Source organism: Suricata suricatta, chromosome 4 (genome assembly GCF_006229205.1).
Source record: "Suricata suricatta isolate VVHF042 chromosome 4, meerkat_22Aug2017_6uvM2_HiC, whole genome shotgun sequence".
In the NCBI taxonomy this organism is placed as follows: Eukaryota; Metazoa; Chordata; class Mammalia; order Carnivora; family Herpestidae; genus Suricata; species Suricata suricatta.
Window position 1 is genome coordinate 90,337,416 of NC_043703.1, and position 26,488 is coordinate 90,363,903.

At 43.1% G+C, this 26,488-nt stretch overlaps 1 protein-coding gene across 5 annotated transcripts in view; it reads right to left on the minus strand.

Moving 5' to 3' along the window:
- THADA (THADA armadillo repeat containing) overlaps positions 1-26,488 on the minus strand; it is a 316,857-nt gene that overhangs the window by 57,865 nt on the left and 232,504 nt on the right. For all 5 annotated transcript variants that reach the window (XM_029937259.1, XM_029937256.1, XM_029937258.1 and 2 more), the window contains one exon: positions 18,942-19,036. In XM_029937259.1, coding sequence (XP_029793119.1) covers positions 18,942-19,036 — 95 coding nt within the window. The remainder of the gene's footprint in view (positions 1-18,941; positions 19,037-26,488) is intronic.

Consider the following 26,488-nt stretch of genomic DNA (forward strand, 5'->3'; position numbering starts at 1 on the left):
AGAACCCAGGGACTGAAGGCACTGCCCTAAAGAAAGGGAAGATGGGGACGGGCTTAGGAAGGTCTCCTTTGGGACTCCTTGGCCTACATTGGCAGTGGAGTTTGGTACGATTCCATTAAGCATTTACTGAGCATAAGCATTTACTAGTACTTTGTGAGAGAGAGAGAGATTCAGAGTTGAGAAAGAAAAATTACTTGCTACCAAAAAGCTTTACAACTAATGGGAGGATAAAAACAACTACAAAAATTGTTTAGTGCCTGAAAATTGTTGGCAAGAAAATCTACATTTAAGTGGCATGCCCTATAGAATGTTATATACCCATTATTTAATGCTGGGAATAAGAATTACTTTCAGAATTGACACTTGGGTACTATTCTAAGCAGTTCCACAAGTATTACATCGTTTGAAGAAGTAGGTGCTATTATTATTCGCATGTTACAGATGATGAAACAGAGAGGGTAAGTTGCTCGTCCAAGGTTGCAAAAAGAGTACATGAGTCATAAGAAGGACCAGAATGCGATGGGCACTTATTTTCTACTGGGGGGTGGAGGTGAGGGAGACAAAATAAAAACTTTCACGAGAAAGCAAAATTGAAGATGGGCCCTGAAGGACACCCAGAGATGCCTGACTGTGGGTGGAAGCGGCAGATGCTCCAGGGGAGACCAAGAACAGGTTTGCTGAGTTAGTGTCCCAGCAGAGGAGCAGTGAGGTCAGAACTACATGCTATGAATTATCAAATGACATTCGTTTAGATACTTTCTCCTACCTACTTCATTGTGCAACAGGACCCAAAGACATGACCGAAAGCAGAGTTTCTCAAACTGGAGCAAGCATCAGAATCACGGAGGGGCTTGCTAACCCACAAACTGCTTCCTGGCCTCACCCCCAAAATTCTGATCAGTAGGTCTGGGAAGGAAGTGGAGAGTCTGCATTTCTTCTCTTTTTTTTTAATTTTCTTTTTAAATTTTTAATTATTATTATTATTATTAATGTTAAGTTTTGAGAGTGTGAGTGGGGGAGGCGGGGAGAGAGAGAGAGAGAGAGAGAGAGAGAGAGAGAGAGAGAGACGGAGGGAGGGAGAGAGAGAGAGAGAGAGAGAGAGAGAGAGTCCGAAGCAGGCTCCAGGCTCTGAGCTGTCAGCACAGAGACCAACACGGGGCTCAAACTGACAAACTATGACATCATGACCTGAACCAAAGTCAGATGCTTAACCAACTAAGCCACCAAGATGCCGCTATTGTTTAATTTTTAAAAATTTTTAGTGAGAGAGAGAGAGAGAGAATGTGCACAAGTGGGGGAGAGCACACTTAGTGCAGAGCCTGATGAGGGGCTCGACCCACAGCTCTGGGAATCACTGAAATCAAGTGTCGGAAGCTCAATCGAATGAGCCACTCAGGCAGTTTGCATTTCTAATAAGCTAATGCTGATGCTGCCCAGCCAGGTTGCTTTGAAAACCACTGCCCTCAAGCGATAGTTCTTAACCAGACGTTATTAAAACCACACACACCTGAATCCTGCTCTCGCGTATGTATTTGAATCCAGTTGGCTTGAGTTGGGCGTGATACCTACAGTCATGAGAAGCCAGCAGCTAATTCTGCTGTGTAGCCCAGCTGAGAGCCATGCTCCTATGACACGACTTTCACGGGGGGGGGGGGGGGGGGGGGGGGGGGGGGGGGGGGGGGGGGGGGGGGTGTCTGTAGGGTTTTCGCAACTATGGGTCGGTAGGGGTTTGCAGTCCCAAGCAGAGCACAACGGAGTCCAGCCCAAGACTTCTTTATTGTGAAGAACTAGGGAGTTCACCTTACCCCTGTTCTCTTACAAATAAAAACATCCAAGGAGGAAAACCATGAGGAATTCAAAAGAACGAATAAATATTAGAATAAAGGCCCCAGGCAGGCAGGCCTCAGTGCTGGCTTGTGGGGTACAGGTTCTGTTTTAGGTGCAGGATGTAGCAGAGAAATAGAAAGACCAGGCTCCGATCTCATGGGGTTCTCACTCACAGAGGGACCACAGACCACCTCTCCCCCTATGTCTACAGTGAGGGGGTCTCGAACTACAACAGGAGGCTGGAGTTAGAGATGACCAATTCTTAAAAATTATTTATTTATTTATTTTTAATGTTTATTTTTGAGACAGAGAGAAAGAGACAGTCCAAGCGGGGGAGGGACAGAAAGAGAGAGGGAGTCACAGAATCCAAAGCAGGCTCCAAGCTCTGAGCTGTCAGCACAGAGCCTGATGCAGGGCTTGGACCCACAAACTGTGAGATCAGGACCTGAGCCAGAGTCGGATACTTAACCAACTGAGCCACCCGGGAACCCTGACGTGACCAACGCTTTAACATAAGCAGGTGCAGGGACTACAGAAGAGGTCCATGCTGCTCTCCTCTTGGACACAGTGATTTCCCAGCCCAGGAAGTGCACTCGATTCATCTGGAGAGCTTTAGAAAAACACCTGTCAGGGGGCGCTTGACTACATGGCTGGGGCGAGCCTGGTTTTAAAGGGACCTGGGCGATTCTAGTGTGATTCTTCTGGGCTTGACAGCCCCTGCTTTATCAGCTCTGCACCCACAGCAGGTAAGACAGAGTCCACCAAATGGTTTCCACAACCGGGACTTCTCCCTGGCCAAGCACGGTTCTGTGTCCTGCGCTAGCTACCAAGTGCACCTGAGAGCCAAGGTCAACACGGGGTACTTACTTCCATTTCTGTCTGTGACTGTTATCCACAGCACGCAGAACACTGAGGTTAGTTCTTCAGTGGGGTTCCTCAGTCTGAGGTTTCGCACCCCTCTCCTGTGGATGATAACACTTCTATTTGCAATTTCAATTACGATTGCTTTGGGTTTCTTCCTCCTGATCTTTCTCAGAAAGCCAAGTGTTCCAAGGAAAGTCAAGTCTCTACTTATTTTTCATAAATTAGATGATTTTTGCAAACTTATTAACTGGAGATTTTTCCAGCCCTCCTTGTTGGGAAAGTCTTTGGATTTTCTCATCAGTGCAGTCACTCAAGTATGTGTGACTGATTTTAAACGTCCAATTTGATTTCGTTTTTGAAACTAACTTTTTGTTTCTTTAGACCAAGCATATTTCTAGCCTTCAAAGGCATGGCTTAGTGGCTGGATCCACTTGGAAGGGTAATACCTCCGGCTGTGCTAAGTCCTGGTTCAATGGAGAAATAATTCCCAAGTTTGGAATCCAAGGACCAAGAAAATGTCAAAAACCACATGACAGACTGGTCTATGTTACCAGCTTTCTATCTTGTCAAGGAAGGATGTTAAAAACCTGTCATCTCGTAATCATTTCATAAAAGAAAGGCTATCTTAACACCCAAAAAAGTAGCAAACACATAGTGGCATCCTAAAGGGCAATTCTTTAAGAGACATCTGGCTTTAAGAAAAATTTGCCATAATATCATTTGGTTATAGTTTTAGTGTGAAAGCATCACCAGGGGCCAGCATAAGGGAACTGTAGTTTTGGAGAAGCTGGTAAGAGTTTCCTGATTGTGGTCTGTTCAGGCAGTACGACCACCCTGAACAGAGGTCTCCTGTGGGGGAACCGTGGGGAAGTTGCCACGCGTGTCCCTCGGGATGGCGAGTGAAGTGTCTGTGTGAAGGAGCACAGTGGCCCATTCACACAGCTCCCGCTGGTGAGCTCTGAGGTGTTAGTTTAGCAGTTCTTGGTTCTGTGGCAAGCAGCAGATGTCAGTGTTCTGTCTGCAACCTGAGCAGAGATTGCCAAATTAACTGAATTTCAAAGGTGCCACTCCCTAGCCACCCAAGCCAGGGTGCTAGCATCAACCTGCTGCTGAAAGAGGATTTAAAAGCAGCACATACTTTTTTTTTCTAGTTTATTTATTTTTGAGAGAGCAAGTGAGCAGAGGCTGAGCAGAGAGAGAAGGGGACAGAGGAACCGAAGCCGGCTCTACACTGACAGCAGAGAGCCTGATGCGGGGCTCAAACTCACAAACCGTGATCATGATCCGACCGGAGGGTGGACACCTGAGCCACCCAGGTGCCCTGCAGCACATCCTCTGAACAGGGACAGTGTGTGAGGTCACAAATCCTGTTTTACTATTTAGGGAAGTCTTTGTTCTCCCCAGAGGAGGAGCCTAGCCCCAAAGGGCAGGACTGAATGACATTCAGCTTTGATTTTCTGAGCTACTCATATAGATCTGTTAAAATTTCTTTTAAAAAAATCAACATAATCTTAAAAGATGCACGTTAATCTAAACAGCTTTAATAAGGACCTTCTGGAATAAAAAAGTGGGATGATATCATTGCCACATAATTATGGATACAGTGGAGTTTCACCATGAGGGCATTTAATTTAGGCGAATTTAACTCTAAGCACTCAGCAGAATGGTCAGAAAATAACAATTAAAATAGAAGGCAGTTTCACCTGGCACCCTAGTCCCTAAACATATTCCTGGCAGTGTGGTTGTGCTGCCACCACACACCAGAGGTTCTCAGATTTCAGTGTGCTCTCTTGCAGAGCTCTGGATTCAGCAGGCCTGGGGCAGGGCCCCCAGATCACAGTTTTCACAAATTCCCCGATGATATGGGAACCATAGCACCCAGCTGCTATGCAGGAACCACATTTTAAGAACCACCGTCTCGGCTCATCTGAGATCATCTGCGCCTCTTGTGATATAAACACCTTGCCGTGCTGAATGTGTGGGTCCCGAGTGCTGACTGGTGTTTGCTTTTGAACCCCATGGTCCCTGATTGTAAGTCAACCCCTTCATCCAGTGTTCGGCCAAAAGCTGCTGGCCTTCACTGTGAAGTCATGAATCCAGATAGTCTGACTTTGTGCTGAACGGGCCCAAGTAAAATAGGGAAGCGGGAGTAAGTGGGCCGGCCCCAAGACAGCACTTCCTTGGCCCAGCAGAGATGTTTATAGGGGACGCCAACCCCCCAGTAATCACAGCAAACTTGTACTTCTAAGTAGCAGTCAGTACCCATGAAGGGGGAAGGATCCTTCCTAGGGTTGAAAAGGCCAACCAAACAGAAAAAAATGGTTTCACTGCTATGGAATGAGCTACTTGCTGGGACACTGTGTAAATGACAACTGATTATGCCACTGTGGTAGTCACTTGCCACTGAGAATTAGAGTTTTTTATTTTGCCTGACCTTGCACAGGCTGGTGCCTCTGCCTCAAATGAATGACTGAAGGACCATATGAATGGATTTCTCTTTCACATACTGAAAAGGCTCTGAATTCTCTGATACCAGTAGGTCAAGAAAAGTTTACAGATGGAATTGCTCTAAAGTTTCGTGGATCCTCCCCTTCTCCCACAATCTCTAGCTTCCTTAGAAAAGTTGGGTGTGAACAAATGCAAAGCAGACTTTTAATTCACAGCAACGTAGACAGTGTTTTCTGTTTCAAAGAATCGTAGCTCTGGTCAGAGAGGTCTGCAATCAGATCCAACAGAAGTTCCTACTGCAAAGTTGATAAACTGGTTTCTAAAATAATCACAGATGACAATTTGTACACTCTGTGAACGTTAATGTCCCCTTACGCAATTTGTCAGTAAACATATATATATATATATGTATATGTATATTTGGGGAGAGAAGGAAACCATAGGAACTGCAGCAACAACAAATCAACTGATTTAATAAACCTTGGCTTCTCCTTATCGAAGGGAAATTCCATTCTTTGATTTAATCCTCTGCACCTCCCAATACACTGCAATCCTGACCCAAGGGGCCCTCCGCTAACGAACATGTAGAATGACCTGATGGAAGGATCTGGAGACTAACTTTGTCTTGAGAAGCACAATGAACTGGTGCTGGCTGCTTATTTCTTGCCTACTCCTGTTTCCAGGTCTCTGAACCCCTTCATGCCTTGCTTACCCGTCCCTTTGAAACGATTCCCTCCTTCCCTGGCCTCCAGAATATTCTCAAAGGCATGTATTTTTTTAAAGCACAGAATTCTTTATCTGCTGCTGAGGAAGGAGGATGAGCTTCTGAGAATGCCATCAGAAGACTATCTTGTCAACCCACGAAATAAAAACATAGTCCCTGTGTTTAGGGCGCTTAGGACACTGCTCCGGGAGGGATCTCTGATAGGATTTGGCCAGGCTAAAAATGAGCTCATCAGGCACCGGGTGGGACCAAGGTTTAGTTCTGGACTCCACCCAGCACCCCATCGCTGGCCTCTGTCCATCACCAGGGGGAAGTCAGGAAATACTTGTGGATAAACACATGACAACCCAAAGACACAAACATAAAATTACTTCTAAACAAATACTGCTTCTGGTTCTTTGTCAGTGACTGGCTGCTAAGGACACAATTGGGAAATCAGGAATTTCCCTAGCATCACACTGTCGACATCCCTGTTTAGATCTGCCTTTTCCCCACAGAAGTCCTGGGGCTTCTCTTCCACCCTCAGGCAATGAGACACAGTGGGAAAGCAGCGAGAAAGGAGGTGGCTGGCTGGGAAGATTCCTTTAAGTAACTGGAGCTTACCTCTGTCCGGTCTCCCGTGATAAGAGAGAAGCCAGGACCACCTATCTCGGCCCCTTGCTGGCACTACAGTTTACAGTTCTGGGAACAACTGCCTCTAAGATTAAGAAGTTTCTGGCACCGCTGGGCTGCGGGCTAACGCTACACGAATGGTGCTGAGGTGCAGTACGGCCGGCAAACCCACCTCGGCCTGTGCTATTAGCGTGAAGTCCAGGCCCAGCGTGGAGGGGAAGTTAAGGACCTGCTGCCAGGTGAGCAGCGGAGTCAGCCTGGGGCAATGTACCTGGCCACGGGACCCGCAGAAGCTTCGGCCCCTGCTCTGGATGAGATGACATGTTTCTTGGTTTTTGCTATCAGTTTTAACTGCTGATAGGTGCTTTTCTCCCAAAACTGGATTTTTTTTCCTTTCTTGGAACATAACTTTTCAAGTTTTCATATATAGTTTTTTCATGTGACCTTCATCACCCCAATCTTCCAAAGCATATTGTCCCCATTTTATGGCTGAGGAATCAAGAGGTTTCAAACAAAGTGATGGAAGTGGTTTTTGCTTCAGGCCACCAAGGTTTAACTGCTACAGGAGTCATAAACAACTAAAAACTGGATAAAATGTAACAAATTACTGTTTATAAACATTAGATATGGGCAGTGTGGTCCCTCAGAGAGCAAAACAAACAAGGTAAGCCTTACCATCGTCCCAGACTACTACCTAGAGGCAATTTCCATGCCCCAGCATATAGAAAGGGAACCCCAGAGCCCAGAGATCTTGCTGAGTTGAGAAGATGAAAGATCAGAGTTTGGGGAGGCAGCTGGAATTTGTGGGTCAGGATACTGAAGAGGAGGAATCTCTATAAAAAGAAAGATCTGCAGAGGCCACCTCTTGAGTCTCTGCTGAATACCGATATGCATGTACAAGGGGTGAAACTCCATGAGGCTGGGGAAAGAACCAAGAGAGCCATGGGCCCAATTCTGGAAGTTCATCTAGGCTCCTGGTAGTTCACGCTTTTACCAGTTAGAGTAGAAAAAGCTTGTTAATATGTGGGACATCAAGTAGAGACTGAGAAAGGTCTGGTTAGTGGAGCTATATTTGCATTAAACTAAAGGCTCCTCTTTAGATCAACCGGCCCAAACAGCTTATTAAAAGCAAGTCTTGGGGGACCTGGGTGGCTTAGTCGTTAAGCATCTGACTCTGGCTCAGGTCATGTTCTTACAGTTTGTGAGCTCAAGCCCCACTTTGGGTGAGCCCAACCCCGCTTTGGGTAAAACCGTGAGCCCCATGCCTCTCTCTCTCTCTCTCTCTCTGCACCTTGTGGGATTTTCTCTCTCTCTGTTGCTCTCTTTGCCCCTTGCTCACTTGTGCCCTCTCTCTCTAGAGGGAAAAAAAAAAAAAGCAAGCCCTGGAAGAATCCAATGGATCCTAAGTAACTTAACCATATGTCAGAACAAAGTCCAACACCTTTTTTAATTTTAATTTTTTTAACTAAGTTTTTCGATCAATATGGGGCTTGAACTCACAATCCTGAGATCGAGAGTCACAGGCACCCCTAAAGTCCAACACTTTTTAAAGGAATAAAATAAATCCAACACTTGACACCATAAAATTAATATTGTCTGGCACCCAGTAAAAAATTATCAGCATGCAAAAAAGTGGGAAAATATGACCCATAACTGGGAGAAATTATTAGTAAAAACAAACCCAAAGTAACAGTGAAAATAATGGAAGTAGAAACGAGGATGTGATACCAGCTACTATAAACATGCTGCATCTGGGCAAAGGTCTAGAGGAACATGGAAAACGATGAAGAAAAATAGGAAAGATATTAAAAGGATACAAGTCAAACTTATAGAGCTGAACAAGATGATACCTGAAATAAAAAATACACTAGATGGAGTTAGCGGCAGATTAGACACTACAAAAGGAAAGATTAGTGAATTTAGAGACATTAGAACCTGTACACAATGAAACAGAGAAAAAACCCCAGGGCATCAGTGATATGTAAGACAGCTTCAGTGACCTAATACACATATGCGCAGAGTCCCAGAAAGAGAGGAAAAAGGGAAAAGGCTGGAAAAATATTTGAAGAAATAATAGTGCTGGAACACTTGGCCATTTGTATGCAAGAAATGAAAAAGAGAACTTCAATCTTATCTCATGGGATATGAAAATCAGCTTGATGTCAATCAAAGATCTAATTGTAAAACCTTAAATATGAAAGTGTAGAAGAAAACATGAGCAGACATCTTTGTGACCTTGGGATAGGCAAAGACTTCTTTACTAGGGCACAAAAAGCATAAAACAAAGAAAAAATAGATAAATTGGACTTCATCAAAATTCAAAATGTTTGCTCTTCAAAAAACATTGTCAATAAAAAGATTAGCAAGAGACAGGTAGAAAATATCTGCAAAATATTTATTGTATAAAGGACTTATATCCAGAATAAGAACTCTAAACAATAAGAGAACTCAATTTAAAAAAGAAATATGCAAGAGATTTGAAGAGACACTCTACAAAAACTATATATGTATAGCAAATATGGGACATAAAAAGATGCTTAATGTAACTGGTCGTTAAGGAAATGCAAATTAATTTTTTAAAATATTTTTTATTTATTTTCGAGAGACAGAGAGCAGGGAAGGGTCAAAGAGAGGGAGATACAGAATCTGAACCAGGTTCCAGGCTCTGAGCTAGCTGTCAGCACAGAGCCTAATGCGGGGCTCAAACCCACGGACCGTGAGATCATGACCTGAGCCGAAGCCAGATGCTTAACTGACTGAGCCACCCAGGCACCCCAAGGAAATGCAAATTAAAATTGCTATGAGATACCACTGGATTCTTATTAAAAGAGCTACTAGAGGGACAATAATACCAAGTCTAGGTAAGGATGTAGAACATCTAGACTTCTCATATAGTGCTCGTTGGGAGGCAAGTGGTACGCCCCTTTGGAAAACAAGTTTGGCAGATTCTTATAGTTCTTATCATATAACCCAATGATCACCCTCCTAGGTTTTACTTAACAGAAATAAAAACATGACAGAGAAAAACTTCTATCTGAATGCTCAGAGGCATATTCTTCACAATCTCCAAAAAGCAGAAATGCCCAAATTTATTTCAACTGGTGATTCAATATGAACAAACCATACATATAGTAGAATACAACTCAGCAATAAAGTCACAAGTCACACCATATTAATAAAGGTTAAAAAAAAATCACATGACCATCTCAATAGGCGGTCAGAAAAAGAACTTGACAAAATCCAACACTCTTTCATGGTAAAAGAACTCAACAAATTAGAAGTAAAGGGAACTTCTTCCACCTGTTTAAGGATTATCTATGAAAAACCTACAGTTGACAACATACTTACTGGTGAAGAAAGCTCTCTCCTTCAGATCACGTAGAAGACAAGAATGTCTGCTCTTGCCATTTCTATTTAACACTGTACAGGAAGTTCTAGCCAGGGCAATTAGGAAAGAAACATAAATAAAAGGCATCCAGATTGGAAAGGAAGCAGTGAAAACTGTGTTGCACATGACATGATCTCATATATAGAAAATCCCGAGGAGTCTACAAAAAATTCTAATAAATGAGTTCAGTAAGATTGCAGGATAAAAGATTAATATACAAATACCAACTATAGTTCTAGATGGTAGCAACAAACAATCCAAAATTGAAGTTACAAAAATAATTCCAACTACAACAGCATCAAAAAAGAATAACATAGGACTAAGTTATTTTATCAAAAGGTGTTCCTGATGTGTACACTGAAAACTATAAAACGTCACTGAAAGAGATTACTGAAGATCCAAACAAATGGAAGGACATCCTGTGTTCTGATCTGAATACCTGAAGACATAATATTGTTATAATGACAACTGACCTACGGATTTAACACAATACCTATGAAAACCCTGGCTGGTCTTTCTTTCCTTTTTGCAGAAGTTGACAAACTTCCAAAAATTTTATGACAATATAAGGGACTCAGCCAAAAAAAATCTTGAAACAGAAGAACAGAGGTGGAGGATTCATATCCTGATTTCAAGTTACCAAGAAGGAATGACAATCAAGACAGTATGGTTCTGCCATAAGGACAGACATGTAGAACAACAGAATAGAGAGTCTAGAAATAATTTCATATATTTATGGCCAACTGATTATTTGACCAGGGTACCAGGACAATTCAGTGGGGAAAAGATAATGAAAGTCTTTTCAACAAATAGTGCTGGGGTAAGTGGGGAGCCACACACAAAAGGAGGATGCTGGATCTGACCTCACGGCAAATACAAAAATTCACTCAAAATGGATCAGGAACCTAAATATTAAGAGATAAAACTGTACAATCTTTAGAAGAAAACATGGGCACAAATCTCTGTGACTTTGGATTTGGCGATGGTTTCTTAGATTTGCTATCAAAAGCACAAGCAACAAAAGAAAAAATAGATAAACTAGATGTCATCAAAACCAAAAATTTTTATACATCCAAGGACAATATCAAGAAAGTGAAGAGACAACCCACAGAATGGGAGAAATTATTTGTAAATAATATATCTGATAAGGGATTAATATCCAGATATATAAAGAAGTCTTACAACTCAAGAATAAAAAGACAAATAACCTAATTTAAAAATGGGCAAAGGATCTGAACAGACATTTCCCTAAAGATGATCTACAAATGGCCAGTTAGCAGTAGAGCGTATGTTCAACATGACTAGCCTTAAATAAAGGAAATGCACTCAAAAGCACAATGCAGTATTGTTTCATGCCCACTAGGATGGCTATTATAAAAAAGATGGATGATAAAAAGTGCCTTCAAGGATGTGGAGAGATTGAAACCCTGATACATTGCTGGGAGGGATGTAAACTGATGCAGTCTCTTTGGAACCAATTTGCCAATTCCTCAAAAAGTTCAACTTAGGGCTGGCACACGGCCCAGCAATTCTACTCCTAGGTCAATCCCCAAGAGAACTGAAACCACACATCGCCACAAACACTTGTCCACGAATCTCCTTAATAGTTTTCTTTGTAACAGCCCCGAAGTCCATCAACTAATGAATGAACAAGATGGGGCATACTGATCCAATGGAACACTTCTCCCATAAAAAGGAATAGTGTTGATTCATGATACAAGATGGATGCACCTTCAAAGAATCCAGACACAAAAGGCCACATGCTGTATGATTCCATCTATATGAAATGTCTAGAATAAGCTTTCAAAAACAACTTGCTTAACTAATTTAGTTGACACAGGCAACTAGTTTCAGATTAACTGTGATGAGGGCTGTTGGAGTGGGACAAGACAGGAGCACAGAGGAAAACTGAAGTCACAGATGTTCTAAGACCCCAGCTGCTTATTTGAACATTATTTTACTCCTGGGGTGGAAATGTGGGTGAGAACGTTTCATGACATAGTTCTGTTACACATCTAGACACTTGGCGCAACTCACACTACTATGAGGCTCTTAATTTTGGTCATGGAAATGGGCACTATGCCAGGAACTGGGGAAGCTTGACTCTTTCACCAACCAGCTGTGTGATCTTGGGCAAGTCACTTAATTGCTATAGTTTCCATTCTACTGCCTGATTAAAATGGTCTCTAGACTCTAAAATGCTCAGAACCGTGGGCTCATGTACTCAGCACCAGGCTTGGAATTAACGAGAGGTAAACACCACATGAACCTAGCAATCTAATAACACATCCTGTATTATTCTGACTTCCGAAAGGCAGCTAGACTCATCTGCTTATTTTAGGAGCTCACTGTTCCCTGGGAAAAATACTTTTGGCAAAAGCAACTGTTCAAATGGCAGTTGTAGTGTTTTGAAGAAAAGCAACTAATTTATTGACAACAAAGCTTGTTTTTTTTCCTTGAAATTTCATAGCTGTAGGCCCAGAAATAAAAAGTCCCCAGAAGACTTTAAAAATATGTTCTCAATTCCCTTTTATCTCTCACTCAGAGCTGAGAGAAGAGCACCAACTGTGTCCTATTAAACACATCTGCGTCCAACACCGATAAAGTGCATGACCAAGGGAACAGATACGAATTGTTTTCAATTTGTTCGAATGGGATTGGTTAAATTTAACCTAATTAGACCAAATAATCAAAGCAGGTGTTTGAAAGTTGCCAATGTTTTTATACTCTGTAATTGTTTGGCTAGATTTCCCAGGAACTTAAGTAAAGGAAGTTAGTATGTCATAAAAATCATTGACCTTATATTTATTCATGTCACACATATATTATTCACATTCCGGGCAGTACAAATACAAGGCATTGTTGAATAGTTGTCACAGATTTTAGCATTTGACCACCATCAACATCTAAGCTGGCCTTTGGGAGTGCTTACCTTACCTAACTTCCATTATATAAATACAAGCGGTAATAAATGAGAGCCTGTCTTCTAATCTTAGATTGATCTACAAAGCACATTGACTTGGCATTTAGACTATTTAGGGATTCTGAGCTCACAAGCTAATCACTTTTTAGGCATTTCGAAGAAAAATAATAATGATAATAAGAGTTACATTCTAGTAAAACAAAATGTGTACTGCATTTGGCAGAATGATGAGATCTGAACTATAAATCTCAACTAACGAAGAAACCACGAAACACAGCCACCAGCAGCCTGATGTCGGGAAGTGCTTCATCTAGTGGCCGCAGGTCCACCTGTGAAGGGTACAAGGGCAGGTGACGGCCCGGGAGCGGTCGGGCTTTCTCTTCCTGGTAACTGTGTCTGTCCCATGTACACGCTCATATTATTCCATAAACTGCTGGCACAGGAGACAGAAATGCAGGCAAGAAAATCCCCATGAAAGCCTGTGATCTGGAAACCCCTATAAGGGGATCCCTCTCTAAGGCCTGGAGGGAAGGGGAATGGGAAGATAAAACAACCAACAGGGTTCCATCCAGGGCACTCCTCCCCAAGGCAGGGATTTTCCTAATGCTGGCCTGCAGGGCCATAGCATAGGGGCCTGGAGAGCCAGGTTCTTCCGTCTCACGACACATGCGACACTTGGCCAGTTCTCTCTGTGCCTCAGGTTTCCTCACGTCTAACACGAAGGACCCCTAGCACCTCCCACTCACACACACACAATGCTTGGCGCACTGCTTGGTGTGGAAGTAGGTACTCAACAACTGTTGGTCAAAACAATTATGATCCCTACAAGGAAGAGGGTATTGAAAGTGCTTCCTGAGAGCAGAGTGTGCTGGGTACCCTGTGTACATGTCAGAGGCAGGGAAACGGCCTTCTGAGATCACATACACGCTGTGAAGTAGGCTGGAAAATGTCCAGCCTGGGAAGGAAAAACTGAAGGTGGGTTTCCAAGTGAGAATGAAAGCTCTCTGCCTCCCGTCCCTGCCCAGGCCTGCAAGGCAAACCCTAAGTGCCTGTGGCAGCGAGCCCTCATCTTCCTCATCCCCCAGCTCCAACTGGAGACTATAATTTTCTTTCTAGCAGGAAGCTGATGCATACGAATGATGACAGCTGGATTCAGAAGAGGAAAAAGAATACAGGGGACAGAGAGTCCTTGTGGGTTTAAATCGCTTTAGAACTCAAAACAAAACCCCCAGATCTGGAATTTTTAAAACCTAGTTAATGGCTGAGGAAACCTCAAAGGCTGGGGAAGCATGAAGATAAAAGTCTGAATCACACAAAACACATCATTATCTTAAGCTTTTCTAATCATCTTCTCCACCTTCCCCCCTCACTGTTTTTCTCATTGTTTATGCCCTCGCTCCTCAATGTGGTTCTGAGACACTTTAGAGATAGAAATAGCTTTCCACGGTCATGTACAGAATAGTGTTTGAGAGATGGACAGACCCTCCTCCAACCAACAAAAGTTTCCCTGAAGCTGATACTACTTCATTTCTTTTGGAATAATTAAGTGCTTTCAAGATTCACAGTTTGATTCGTTTACTGCTGAAATACAAGTACATGTATGCATATGAATAAAATAGAAGTATGGTGTGTAAGATTCACATGGAAATAAGAGAAAGAAAGTCCCATGATGGCGCCTCTCTAAGACAAGTATTTTTAAGTACTGTGCTGCCTTTAACTTCAGTCTGGTTCTCTGGTCCCCACTCTCACCTCCTAGACCCCCAATGCCAATGATCACAAGTCTGGACAAATCCCCCTAACATTCCAAGAAGGGATTTTCAGTTACATTCTTTTTCAGTGACCATAGGAACTTAGTTCATAAGGGTCCTAAGAATTCTATGAGGATGAAGGCCCAGAAGGAAATGTCACCTTGTCTTAAGAAACCACACAATGCCACTCTCTGTCCTACATCCTTCAATAATCTCCTTTGTCTACAGGGTCAAGTCCAGGCTCCCCAGACTGGCCTATAAGATCCTTCCTGATTGGGTTCCTGCCTCTGCAGCCTCCCTTCCAGTCACACTTGCCTGGTCTTGAACCAATACTCTGGTCATTGTCCTAGCTCTGTGAAAGCTGTACTGACTTATGCCTCTGTGGCTCTGGCAATGGTCCTCCCTCTGTCTATAATGCCCACCTTTACCTTGACCATGTGGTGTTATCTCTACTCACCCTCAAAATTCTGCTCAACCACTTCCACTTCTATGGAGCCCCCCACCTTCCCAAGAAGAAATGACCTTCTAGGGATGCCTGGGTGGCTCAGTTGGTTGAGCACCTGACTCTTGATTTCTGCTCAGGTCATGATCTCACAGTTTGTGGGATCGAGCCCCATGTCAGGCTCTGTGCTGTCAGTGTGGAGCCTGACTGGGATTCTCTCCTTTTCTCTCTCTCTCTCTTGAGTCCCACTTGTGCATGCATGCTCTCTCAAAATAAATAAATAAACTTAAATAATAATTAAAAAAAAAAAAGAAAGAACTTGCCATTCTTTGGTGCTTCCAGTGTATCCCATACATACTTCCTTTGTAATACCTGCAGACCCTCACTGTGCTGGCTTCCAAGCCCGACTCACATGTACGTGCATCTCCAGCACCAGGGCTCAACGAGGCTGATGCCAGCAGGTCATTTCTTCTTTCCCATTAGATGTTTAAAATAAGATGGGAACTGTGAATGTGAGAGGCTGTGGGGCCTGGATTAGATGCATGTTTTCAGCTAGTGATAATGATGAAAATAATATTATCAGTTGCTAATGTGTATTGAGCATTTATTCTGTGTGATGCAAAGCACATTCTAAACATAGGAATTTACATATATTAGTTGACAACCAGTCTAATATCTAGATCCTGCTATCACCCCCGATTACAATGGAGAAACACTGTCTCAGAAAGGTTCGGTGACTTGTCGTAAGGTCTCAGAACTAGTAAATGGCAGACCTAGGATTTAAACCCAGGCATATGGCTTCAGAGCCTAAATGATCGACTTCCTTACTCTTAGCTTTGTGAGCTAACACTGGAGGTAGATGTGTACACATTTACACACTTATCATATAAACACAGGATTTGAATCAGAAAATAAATTTACATCTGATTGATAGATGAATTTAAATAGGACTTTGTGTCTTGATGACAATTGTTACTATTCTAAAAACTGAGGAAAACTCTACATTTCTATCAGTTAGTAACAAACCCATGTAGTTAGGGCCTGCTGTGTGCTTTTAGCTGGAGGACAAGGAATCTAGGGCAGGATCCATTCTTTCAAGGTACTCGCGAAGTAGTACTAGACCGTCATGGCATTATTTCAAAATCATGTTGTAGTCTACACACCCAAGTAAGTGGTCACCTTGTTTGGTGATATATTTAGCTGTTGCCCAAACTGCCTTTGGAAACAATTTATGAAACACATAAGAGATTTCATTACTTTAAGCTCACAGTTTGTTTTTATCCTAAAGAGTGCTGTCCACTTTAATTGCCATCACATTTGAGCCTTGGTTAGCTCTAAGAATCTAGTTCCATCCTCAAAGAAGGAAAATTTGTTAGCACTGTTTGTATGGATGTACTGGGCGATTACATCCATTCATACAGATAGACACAGATATGCACACACATCTGTGGCATATGTGGACTGGATAAAATCCATACTTGTCTGTTGGGAATTAAATATGAGCCATATATACAATTTTTTATTTTCCAGTAGCCACATTTTTTAAAGTAAAAAGAAGGAGGTGAAATTAATTTTAATAATACATTGTATTTAACTCAATATATCAAAAATATTATCATTCCAACATGTAATCAATATAAAAAATTAATGAGAAATTTTACACTCTTTTTTTCATACTAACTCTTTGAAATGTGGTGTGTATTTTATTCTTACAAAACATTCCAGTTTGGTTCGGCCACATCTCAAGTGCTCAGGAGTCCTGGCTAGTGACTGCCATATTGGACAGTACATACAGGATAAAACAGGGCGATGGCTGTCAGAACAGAGTAAGGGCAAGAGTACCCACCCCATGCATCTTACTCTGCAAAGTAATGGCCTGAAGAGGGATGATGCATTGATCCAAGTGCAACACTACTGAGTAATAAACCACAGCTTGTGACCACATCTAACTGGGGTACAAATTCTGAATACTGCAGGACTTTGCAGGAAAGGATGAGGATGGTTCAAAAAAGGCCAAGGTCATCTTCATGGAGGAGCCCAGCCATCAACAAAGGGTGGGCAGTTGGAGAACAGAGAAGGGAATTCCACAGCATTCAAGGGCGAACCCCTCTGGACAAGGAATAAAGGTACTAATAATATATCAAGAAATACTTAGTTCAAATACACTGATGATTACAGTCAACCACTCTAACGACTGGACTTGGTAGTCGTGAGCAACTCTTTCATGGCCAAAGTCCTTCAGCTACTAAGCAAAGAAGTATTATATAGCTATATGGAATTTGGAACTGAAATACAAACATAGAGGAAACCCAAAACAACTTACTTGGTAACACCGGCCTTACAATCTCTCCACCTTAGTTCAAGTGTAAAATATGGTGGCGCAACCCTGGGATCCCCCACAGCGAAGGTGATCTATAATTTACTGTGCAAACCTGGCCACTTGCAAGAGGAAAGGAGGGGCACCATTCATAATTATGCTGGGACAAGAGGCATAAAGTAGGCCTGTTTTACAACTATAAAACTCTATGATCCTATCCTACCAAACGGATACAAGGGCTCCCCCCATGCAGGGATGTGGAGCCGATGAAAGTCCAGGCAGGTTCTTCTTACCCCTGCGTGGCCACAGGCGCTTTGTGGGCTAATATACGTTGATCCGGGTGAGGTGGTTTCGCACCTCCCCCTCAAAGCACTTTAAATTGTTTTGAATTTGGGAACAGGGTTCCATATGGATAGAGCTGGACTCTGACAGCCTGAATGTATTTACTGAAGACAACAAATCATTGACAGACTAAATGTAACAGAGGAAAAGCCTGGTCTGCTTGTACTCAGAATGTGACTTTGTAATTGTAGCCTCTTTTAGACAGGGCTAATCAATTAGAAGAGGCTGATTTTAACCAGTTGCAGGCTCATTACCCTGCATTCCAGTTTGTGTTGATGAAAATCAGTTTCAGTCTGTGGCCTGGAACTCATGTACGGCACTTCCTGCTGCCTCTTATATAAACAGATCAAAAAAGAAAATTTTTTTTTAAATTTGGAGTTGCCCTTCTCCATTTTAAGAAAACCACTCTGTGAATCATGATTAAAATAGAACAACTGTAATATGGATCTGGGGCCCCATACCAGGATCTTGACCAAGGAACCATACTTGACCAAGGAACATACCCCAAGGCAGAGCTTAAGGCAGAGAAGGGCACATTTGAGACACGGTCTCAGGTGTGCAGGCTCCAGGATCAAATGAGCCCAGCTCAGTCAGGTCCACGGAATGGAGCAGAATGGACTCTCAGTTACTGACAATGATGAACTTTCAAAGAAAATGCACGGAAGAGGAAAAAAACCAAGGTCTCTGAAACACAGAGAACATCTGAGTAGAGTCCAAACTCTTTCCTGAGTGATCAAATCAAGAATAAATAGCAAACTCCCAACTAAACAAGGACAAGTTTCCTTGAGGCGCTTCTCTGAGGGAGCCACAGGACGCTTTGCTTCATTCTGATGTGTGGTTAGTTTTTTTTTTTTTTCAAAGCACGTAATATTTTTATTCTTCCAATAAGAACGCTTGTTCAATAGATCTGCTTTTGGAGGAAGATGAAGAAGAAAATGCCAGCATGCTCCCTGGCCTGTACCTAAATCACACAGGGTGTTATCTCTGCCACCCAAGAGGAAAAACATCACATCAATCCCCCAGAAAGCTTTGAGCAATGGGAGGGTGGCTTTGGACTGCCTGTTTTCCTTTTTTTTTTTTTTTTTTACAATAATATTTTATTGTCAAATTGTTTTCCATACAACACCCAGTGCTCTTCCCCTTAAGTGCCCTCCACCATCACCACCACCTCTTTTCCCCCCTCCCCCTTCCCCTTAGTTTTACAAAAGTAGAAGCCGGGGGAGTGTGTGGTACAACCACTCAAAACCCCACCTGTATTTCAAAGATCTGTAATCATTCCAAAATATGATGTAACTATGAATCATACCTGGATGGCTGCCTCTTGTGGGATTGTCAAGGTAGCGAGTCAACAGGAAGAGAATATCAATATATACAGCTCTGGTCACCAAACATGGATTTTGCCTACAAAGGTAAAGAAAGGGAGATAAATTGTTATTTTCTGTCTCTGAGGCCTGGGTCACAGAAGAGAAACAAGTATTTTGTAACAGGCATATCATGAGGCTTAGGGAGTTACGGCGAATGCTAAAAAAAGACAGATAATCACCAATGGCGAAAACACGTCAGCAAGTCAAGTGAGGAAGTGAAATCCTAGAGCATATGGTGGAGGATGGGGCACACATGTATGGAACAGATAAAACTCTATGCTCCGAATCCAAATAAAACAGAGAGCAAACAAAAAACCAATACCCTATCCTAGTTATTTGAAAACAAGGAGGTTGGCAGAGGGAATTATATTCTATTATTTTCTTCTTTAGTGGACAGATCTGGGGGGGAGGGGTGAATCAGCAGTTACAAGTATCACTGACTTAGCATTTTGGAGACAGAGAACTGCAATCACATAGGACAAACCATACCTATGGGCTTAAAATAACCAGCTGAAAAACAAACACACAGAAGGGCTAATAAACACTGAGACAGACATTCCTTTCCCAATGAATGTAATTTTTCTTCTTTCAATAAATGGGGATTCACTTTACTGTTTGAATCACATGCAGGAAAAAATAAGTGGGCCTGGATTTAGGGGTCTGGATTGAAAAAAAAAGGAAAAATGAAGACTTTGTTTTGAGAACAACGCCGAAGGTCTGCTGGCTCTGAGCCTCAGTTCAGACCATGAAAAGGGCCCCAACCTCCTTGGTGTACCAATAGTTCAGCATAAGTAGTAAAAGCTGTAAGGACAGATCTGGGCTTGAATCCTGGCTTGCTGCTTACTCCTGTGACCTGAACCACATTCCTGACCTGTATGGCGGGAATCCTAATCACCGCACAGTGAGTCACTGTGAGCTTCCGAGGTGGCACAGCAACCGGAAGGCCTGCCTTGCTGTCTGGCCGGGGCACGCGCTCCCACCGCTGCCCGTTCCCTGCCCTGCTCTGCTTCCAACCTAAGATTAGGGAACAGCACAGGGGTGCTGGCTAGTGAAATCCCGTGCACGGACGCCTACGCCCATCCTTAGTCCCTGCATTTTCACAGGTTTACCATCTCCCTACTCTGTCCTGGACTGCCCATATTCTAGGGTTCGCATAGGCTCTAGCATGCCAAGCAAGTCAGATACTTCTGATTTAAAACAAAACTGTCTTGTGTCAAAGTCTCTCTGTTGCTGACCCATCTCATTTCTGTGCTACTCACTTGCTTCCTCTATAGTGTGTGCTTGCTCTGACTCCTACCCTAGCATACCTCCTGGCGTATAGGCACACCTCACATTTGGCCTAATTTCATACCTGCACCTAGCTATTTTTTAAATTAGCTTTAAAAAATAGGTAACATGTGCACATGGCATAAAAATAATTCAGCACAAAAGGCCAAGCAGTGAAAATTCTTTTCCAACCACTGCCCTCTACTCATATTTTGTTCCTCAGCAGCAATGGCTACTTTTTAGTACGTCCTTGCAGGCACGTTCTGTTCGTTTATAAGCATCTATTTATAGTTGCCCACTGTTTATTTTTACAGAAATAGTGGTTTACTATATACTAAGTTCTAGGCATTATTTTTTCCCACTTCCATATTTTGGATAGCATTCCATTAAAACCAGAGAGTTGCCTCATTTTTTAAATGGTTGTAGACTGCTCCCTGTCACAGAAATACCCATTCCCGTTTGGAATAACACAGATTGTTTAAGATACTTTGCTAAAAACAATAAAAAATGCATATGTCAATTTTGTGAATGTAAATTGAGTACTCGGGGGAGAAATTCCCAGAAGCTGAATGGATGAATCAAGGTATTTGCAGATTTAAAATTCTGACGGATTTTGACAAGGTGCTCTCCAAAAAGATACCAATTTATACTTTCATCAACAGCACGTAAGATTCCAGTCTCCCACAACCTGACCAACACAGTGCACTATTACACTTTTTGACTTTTGCCAGCGTGAAAAACAAGATCTCATCATTTAAAGTTACAATTATTTCCTTGTAAGTGGGATTGATCATTGTTTCATGCTTTTTAAAAAAGATACTTGAATTTCCTTTTCTGTGCAATTTCAATTCCCCTGTCCATTACGTTGTGGGTCTTTTCCTGGTTTGTAGAAGCTCTTTGTATATTAAGGAAATCTACTCTCTGTCACATGTGTTGCAAATGTTTTTGCAGTTTATCATTTGTCTTTCAACTTTATAATATTTTTGCAATTGAAAAATGTTTAATTCTATGCAGCCAAATATATTAATAGTTTTATTTGTATCTCCTGGGTTTTACAGTTTTAAATCATGCTTACAAAGTCTAATCCTTCTTCAAGATTTATATATATATATATAAAAAATACATAGATATATATATAGGAATTTTCCCACATTAAAAAAATTTTTTTAATGTCTACTTATTTTTGAAAGAGAGAGAGACAGAGAGACAGAGAGCGAGGGAGACACAGAATCAGAAGCAGGCTCCAGGCTCTGAGCTGCCAGCTCAGAGCCTGACATGGGGCCTGAACCCACTAACCATGTGATCATGGCCTGAGCCCAAGTCGGACAATAAACATGCTGAGTCACCCAGGCGCCCCCCACACTTTATCACAGTTCTTAACAGTTCCACTTTTTGTTGTTGTTGCTTAAAACTGTTATCTATTTGGAGTTTTTCTTCCTAATCCTGCTTCATCTTTTGTTTCTATCTCATTTTCCCCAGTTCTCTCAATTATAATTTCCTGTCCTTACTCTTCTACTCCCTGTGAAAGGTCCAGCTTATGAAAACTTCTTTGATGATATAATTTGCAATTCCCTCTGCCAGAGAAAGTGCCACTCAAGAAAGAATAAAGCCAATGTTGAGGGAGGGAGCACAGGGCTGAGTAAGTGGCCTGCAGGTAGCAGAGGGAATCCCCTGAGCACCTAGCTTCCAGCTAAGTGCTGGGAATGAGCTAAGTACACAAGATGACTTCTGACCTCAGAGAATTCTGTCCAGTTATGGAAGCAAAAATAAGAGCAAACTCTGGGACAGGATGTAAGGGGTTAAGGGAAAGAACACCGAGGTGGACTGGAGAAATGAAAAAGGTTTATGAAGATGTAATTCCAACCGGGCTGTGAAAGATGGGAAGAATTTAGCTAGACAGAGTTGACAAGGAAGGGCATTCTAAGAGGCGGCAACAGACTTGGGAAGGAATTAGTCTGGCTTGTCCGCAGACCTGGGGTGATCAGGGTGGGGAGATTAGAGAATGTGCTGAAAAGTAGGAACGAGAATAAGGCGGGACAGGCTTTCAGGACACGGGATGCTTCACTCTCACTGGGTGCTTCCTAGTATAAAAATGCACTGCCTGTTCCCATCGTGGCCTTAGTCATAGCTTCTCACCCTGTATGTTTTTCTGCCGGTGGAGCCATATGGAACCATAAAGGGAAATTTCTGGGAAGCTGGGTTGATTTTTAATTTTGATGAGGAGCCTAGTTTCCATGAGATTTTTAGCTGAGTTAATATATTTTTAAAATTTTCTAAATGAATAGAAGAAAGGTTGGCAGTCTTTAGAGCCCCCGGCCTGGCTGAAGTGCTCTGCATCTTTTTGGACCTGGCACAGGTTGTCGACCTTGCTGGCCTCCTGGGCAACTTCGGAGACCACTCTGTGCCTATAATGGAGGGGCTCTGGGCCAAGTTTGATGCAGTCAAGACTGTGGGAGGCTCCCCCAAATGCTGCTGCTTTTGATTCCATGAAACAGAGGGTCGGGGGCCACAAAGGAGTCCATCTTTGGCTTTTCCTCTGAGACAGATTCAGAGAGAAATTCTGCTTCGAGTCCCCTGTTTATGGCTCCACCCTCACGGATGGGGACAGCCACAGCCTCATCTACAGTCATGGCCACATAATATCCCTGTCTGGAGTCAGAGTTGGGCCTCACTCTGAACCGGCTTCTAGGTCGGGAAAATAATTGTGCTCTCTTTCTCTTTCTCTCACCATCACTTGGTGTTTGTTCGGACTTGGAAATGGTACACTGTGAGTTCAGGGTGAGCCAGAGGTTTGTTCTCGGTCTGTGAAGCCACTTTGATGATGGGAATAAAATCCCAGGGAACAGCAAGCCAGCTGGACATGAAACCAACCCACAGGGTTTTGGTGGGCTTGGGGATTTTTTTCTACCCTCAAATGGAAAAAATCCTGGCATGGGGTATGGTATAATAGAGATTTAGAGCGTTCCAAAAAAAAAAAAATCAGAGGTGGGCAGAGTCTAACAGATGGGCTGAAAGACGGCAGAACAGAGGCTGTGGAAGGAGCAGCAAGACCGGGTACCAGCAGGGCCAAGTTTACATATATAAAACCGAACAAAGGGCTTGTTACAAATCTCACTTTCTTCTATTTTTTTTAAACATTTGTCCCTTGACAAATAACCACCTGAGAACCTGATTAATCCATTTCTGCCTTGGGAAATCTCTGCACTTCATTAAACCTCCTGCCCTCTCTCCTGGAAATTGGGAGAAGGCAGAAGGCAGGGCAGAGAGAGTGGGGCTCCCCAGACACGTCCACAATGGCCCCAGTGTCTAGAGGACAGCAGGAGTTCCTGGGAAGTCTGTGATAAATTATTCACTTCTCCTGTCCCTTCCGGAATCCCGGTGGCTGCAGAGCGTCTTAACTGAGGCCCATTCATTCAGAAAACATTTACTGAGAGGCTATTGAGAACTAGGAATAGTGCCAGGGTTTGGAAATATGAAGATAAAATGATCCGGTGACACAGTCACTGCCCTCAAGGAACTTAGAGTCCTGAATAGCGTAGGTTATGACCCATTCTGTTGATTATGAAATCAACTAGTGAGTGGTGACCAGCATAACAGAGAGAAAGGAAGGGAGGGGAAACAGAAGATTTGGGGCCACAAAGGAAGGAAGGAGAGGAGGAGGAAAAGAGGGACAGAGAGAGGGAGGAAAAGAAGAAGGGAAGGAGGCAGGCAGGGGAGGGGAGGAGGAAAATATAATCAGAGTTCATCAAAGTGCACTGTTTCCTTCACATGTTTCTATAAAGCCCTTGCCCAGAATCCGTTTTCAATAAATTATCTTTGGTGTTAGAAGTAAATAATTTATGAAATGCAATTATTTTAAATAAAAACATTGATTTGTTCTCCTTTAAAAAAATTTTTTTTAATGTTTTTTATTTATTTTTGAGAGAAAGAGAGAGACACCATGAACAGGAGAGGGGCAGAGAGAGAGGGAGATACAGAATCTGAAGACAGGCTCCAGGCTCTGAGCTAGCTGTCAGCACAGAGCCTGATGCACGGCTTGAACCCATGAACTGTGAGATCATGACCTGAGCTGAAGTCGGACGCTTAGCTGACTGAGCCACCTAGGCGCACCTCCTTTTTTCTTTTCTAGGTGATAAGCCACCCTGCATTATACTGAATGGTATCAACAGGGTTATGCTTGATATCCAAAGTGATGGTGGATATGTTGAGAGCAAACATTCCTGAAATTAAATATGCTATAACTTAAATAAATTTTCCCTCTGTTGCATTTTTTTACAGATGGTTTGTGTCTTATATAAATATTATCACAATCTCAAACTGTGCAAGAACTCATGTGGGTATACATAAATACACACATAGACACAGCACACATACACATTAGGTCATATGTAAAATTATTTGTTTCGAGTGGCTGTCAAAAAATCTTGAAAGCCACTAGTTTAGCGGGAGAAACATGCAACCAATCATATTAGAGTATGAGGGGTGGCCCAAAAGGGGGGTTTGACAATGTATAAATTAAGGATGGTTGAAGAGGGACCTGCCTAGTCCTCCTGGGTGTGTCAGGAAGTGACTTGGCAAAGAGCTGGAGACTGAAAAGTCTGGGATACAGAACATGGGCAGAGGGACCCCAGCAGAAGCAGCAGCATGTCCAAAGAATAGGGCACAAAACATATTTGGAGAATAATGAGAAAAGCAAAGGGGACATGGGAGGGGAAGGACAACAGGAAATCATAGAGGATGAAACACCCAATGGGAGAGCTTAGGAGTGACCTTGAAGAACTCAAAAGCTCCAAAGGGTTGCAGCAGTCAGTGCCCGCCCCGCCCCCCCGGCCCGTCCAATCTGTACCTAAGAGCTGAGATCCCCACTCAGTAGTGTGAAGCTTTGGTGGGCTCCCCAGAAGGGACAGACCGTTCACTCTGGACATACTATGCTCTCCCCGAAGCATTCACTGCCATCTTCAGAGGGCTGGAAACAGCTGCCGTGGCTTTAGACTGCTAGCATTTGTTAAGGTCTCTAAGTCAAATGACTGTATCTGGAATTCAGCAGAGTCAGGGTCTGAGCTCACTCTAATTCCCAGGGAATTACTTGTCCAGAAGCCTAATCAGACTCATGGCTTAACCTTATTAATCTAGAAACATTTACTGAGCACCATGTGAGATATCCTACTTGGGACAGAAAGGGAGGGAGAGGAGGAAGTTCTGGTCTTACAGAGCTTATGGCCTTGTTCTCTGTGTGTGTGTGGGGGGGAGCCGTGTAACGGTGTATATGGAGAAAAAGAAAAGGTATTAAAAAACAATCAGAGGGAATGTCATGGAGGAGAGGATCTGGAGACACAGAAGGATTTGGCTTGGGAAGGGGAAGAAGGAAGCCAGGCAGGAGAGCTCACGGGAGCAGATACAATGGTGAGAACATGCTCGCCACACCCGGGGACAAATGAAGGCCAGAAAATCAAACAGGTGCAGATGACAAGCTTGAGGGCTTAGAATGACTCTGGAGCTTGAGTCCTAGTAGGGACTCATCACAACCCACTGCAGGCTCTAATCCTGGCCCCTACACGGCCTCCCTCCTTCTCAGACCGCTTCTGCTCACAACCGCAATGAGCAGGAAGCACTAGCAGCCTCTTCCCAAGGAGCCGGCCATGGAGTCAATCAACAATATCCCAGAGACCACCATCAGGCCCGAAACAGCCTGGAAAGAAGAAAACCAGAAAAAGGAAGTGGGGAGCAAGGGGAGAGAAGGCAGGTGAGAAGTGGGGGGAGGGGCAAGAGAAGACGAATGAGAGAGGGAAGGTGGTGGGAGAGGGAGGGGGGGAAAGAGTCTAGAACACCCTCCCATATCCTGGTACGCTCCTCCCACTTGACACATGTCCAGCCACACCATGTCCTTTGTTGAAAGTTCACTTCAAAGCCTGTCCTCCAATAAAACCTTCCCTAACTAACCGTCAGCAAACAGTCTCCAGGAACAATCTGAATGGCTGACTTGACTCGGCGTTTTGTTGACCATCCTTTGGTCTCCCAGAGATTCCGCTGGCATCTTTGCAATCCTGGGCAGTTTGGGTCGCTGTATTTATAGCTGCCTACAGACCAGAGTTGCCTCTCCTTACATTTGGATATAAAAGGAAGAACTGTTATAGGTTAGGAGCCAGGAGGTAACTTCTTTGATGCAGGCCACGTTAAGTCATATATATGTGGAAATGTAAATTTAATAAAAAAGAACCGCTCT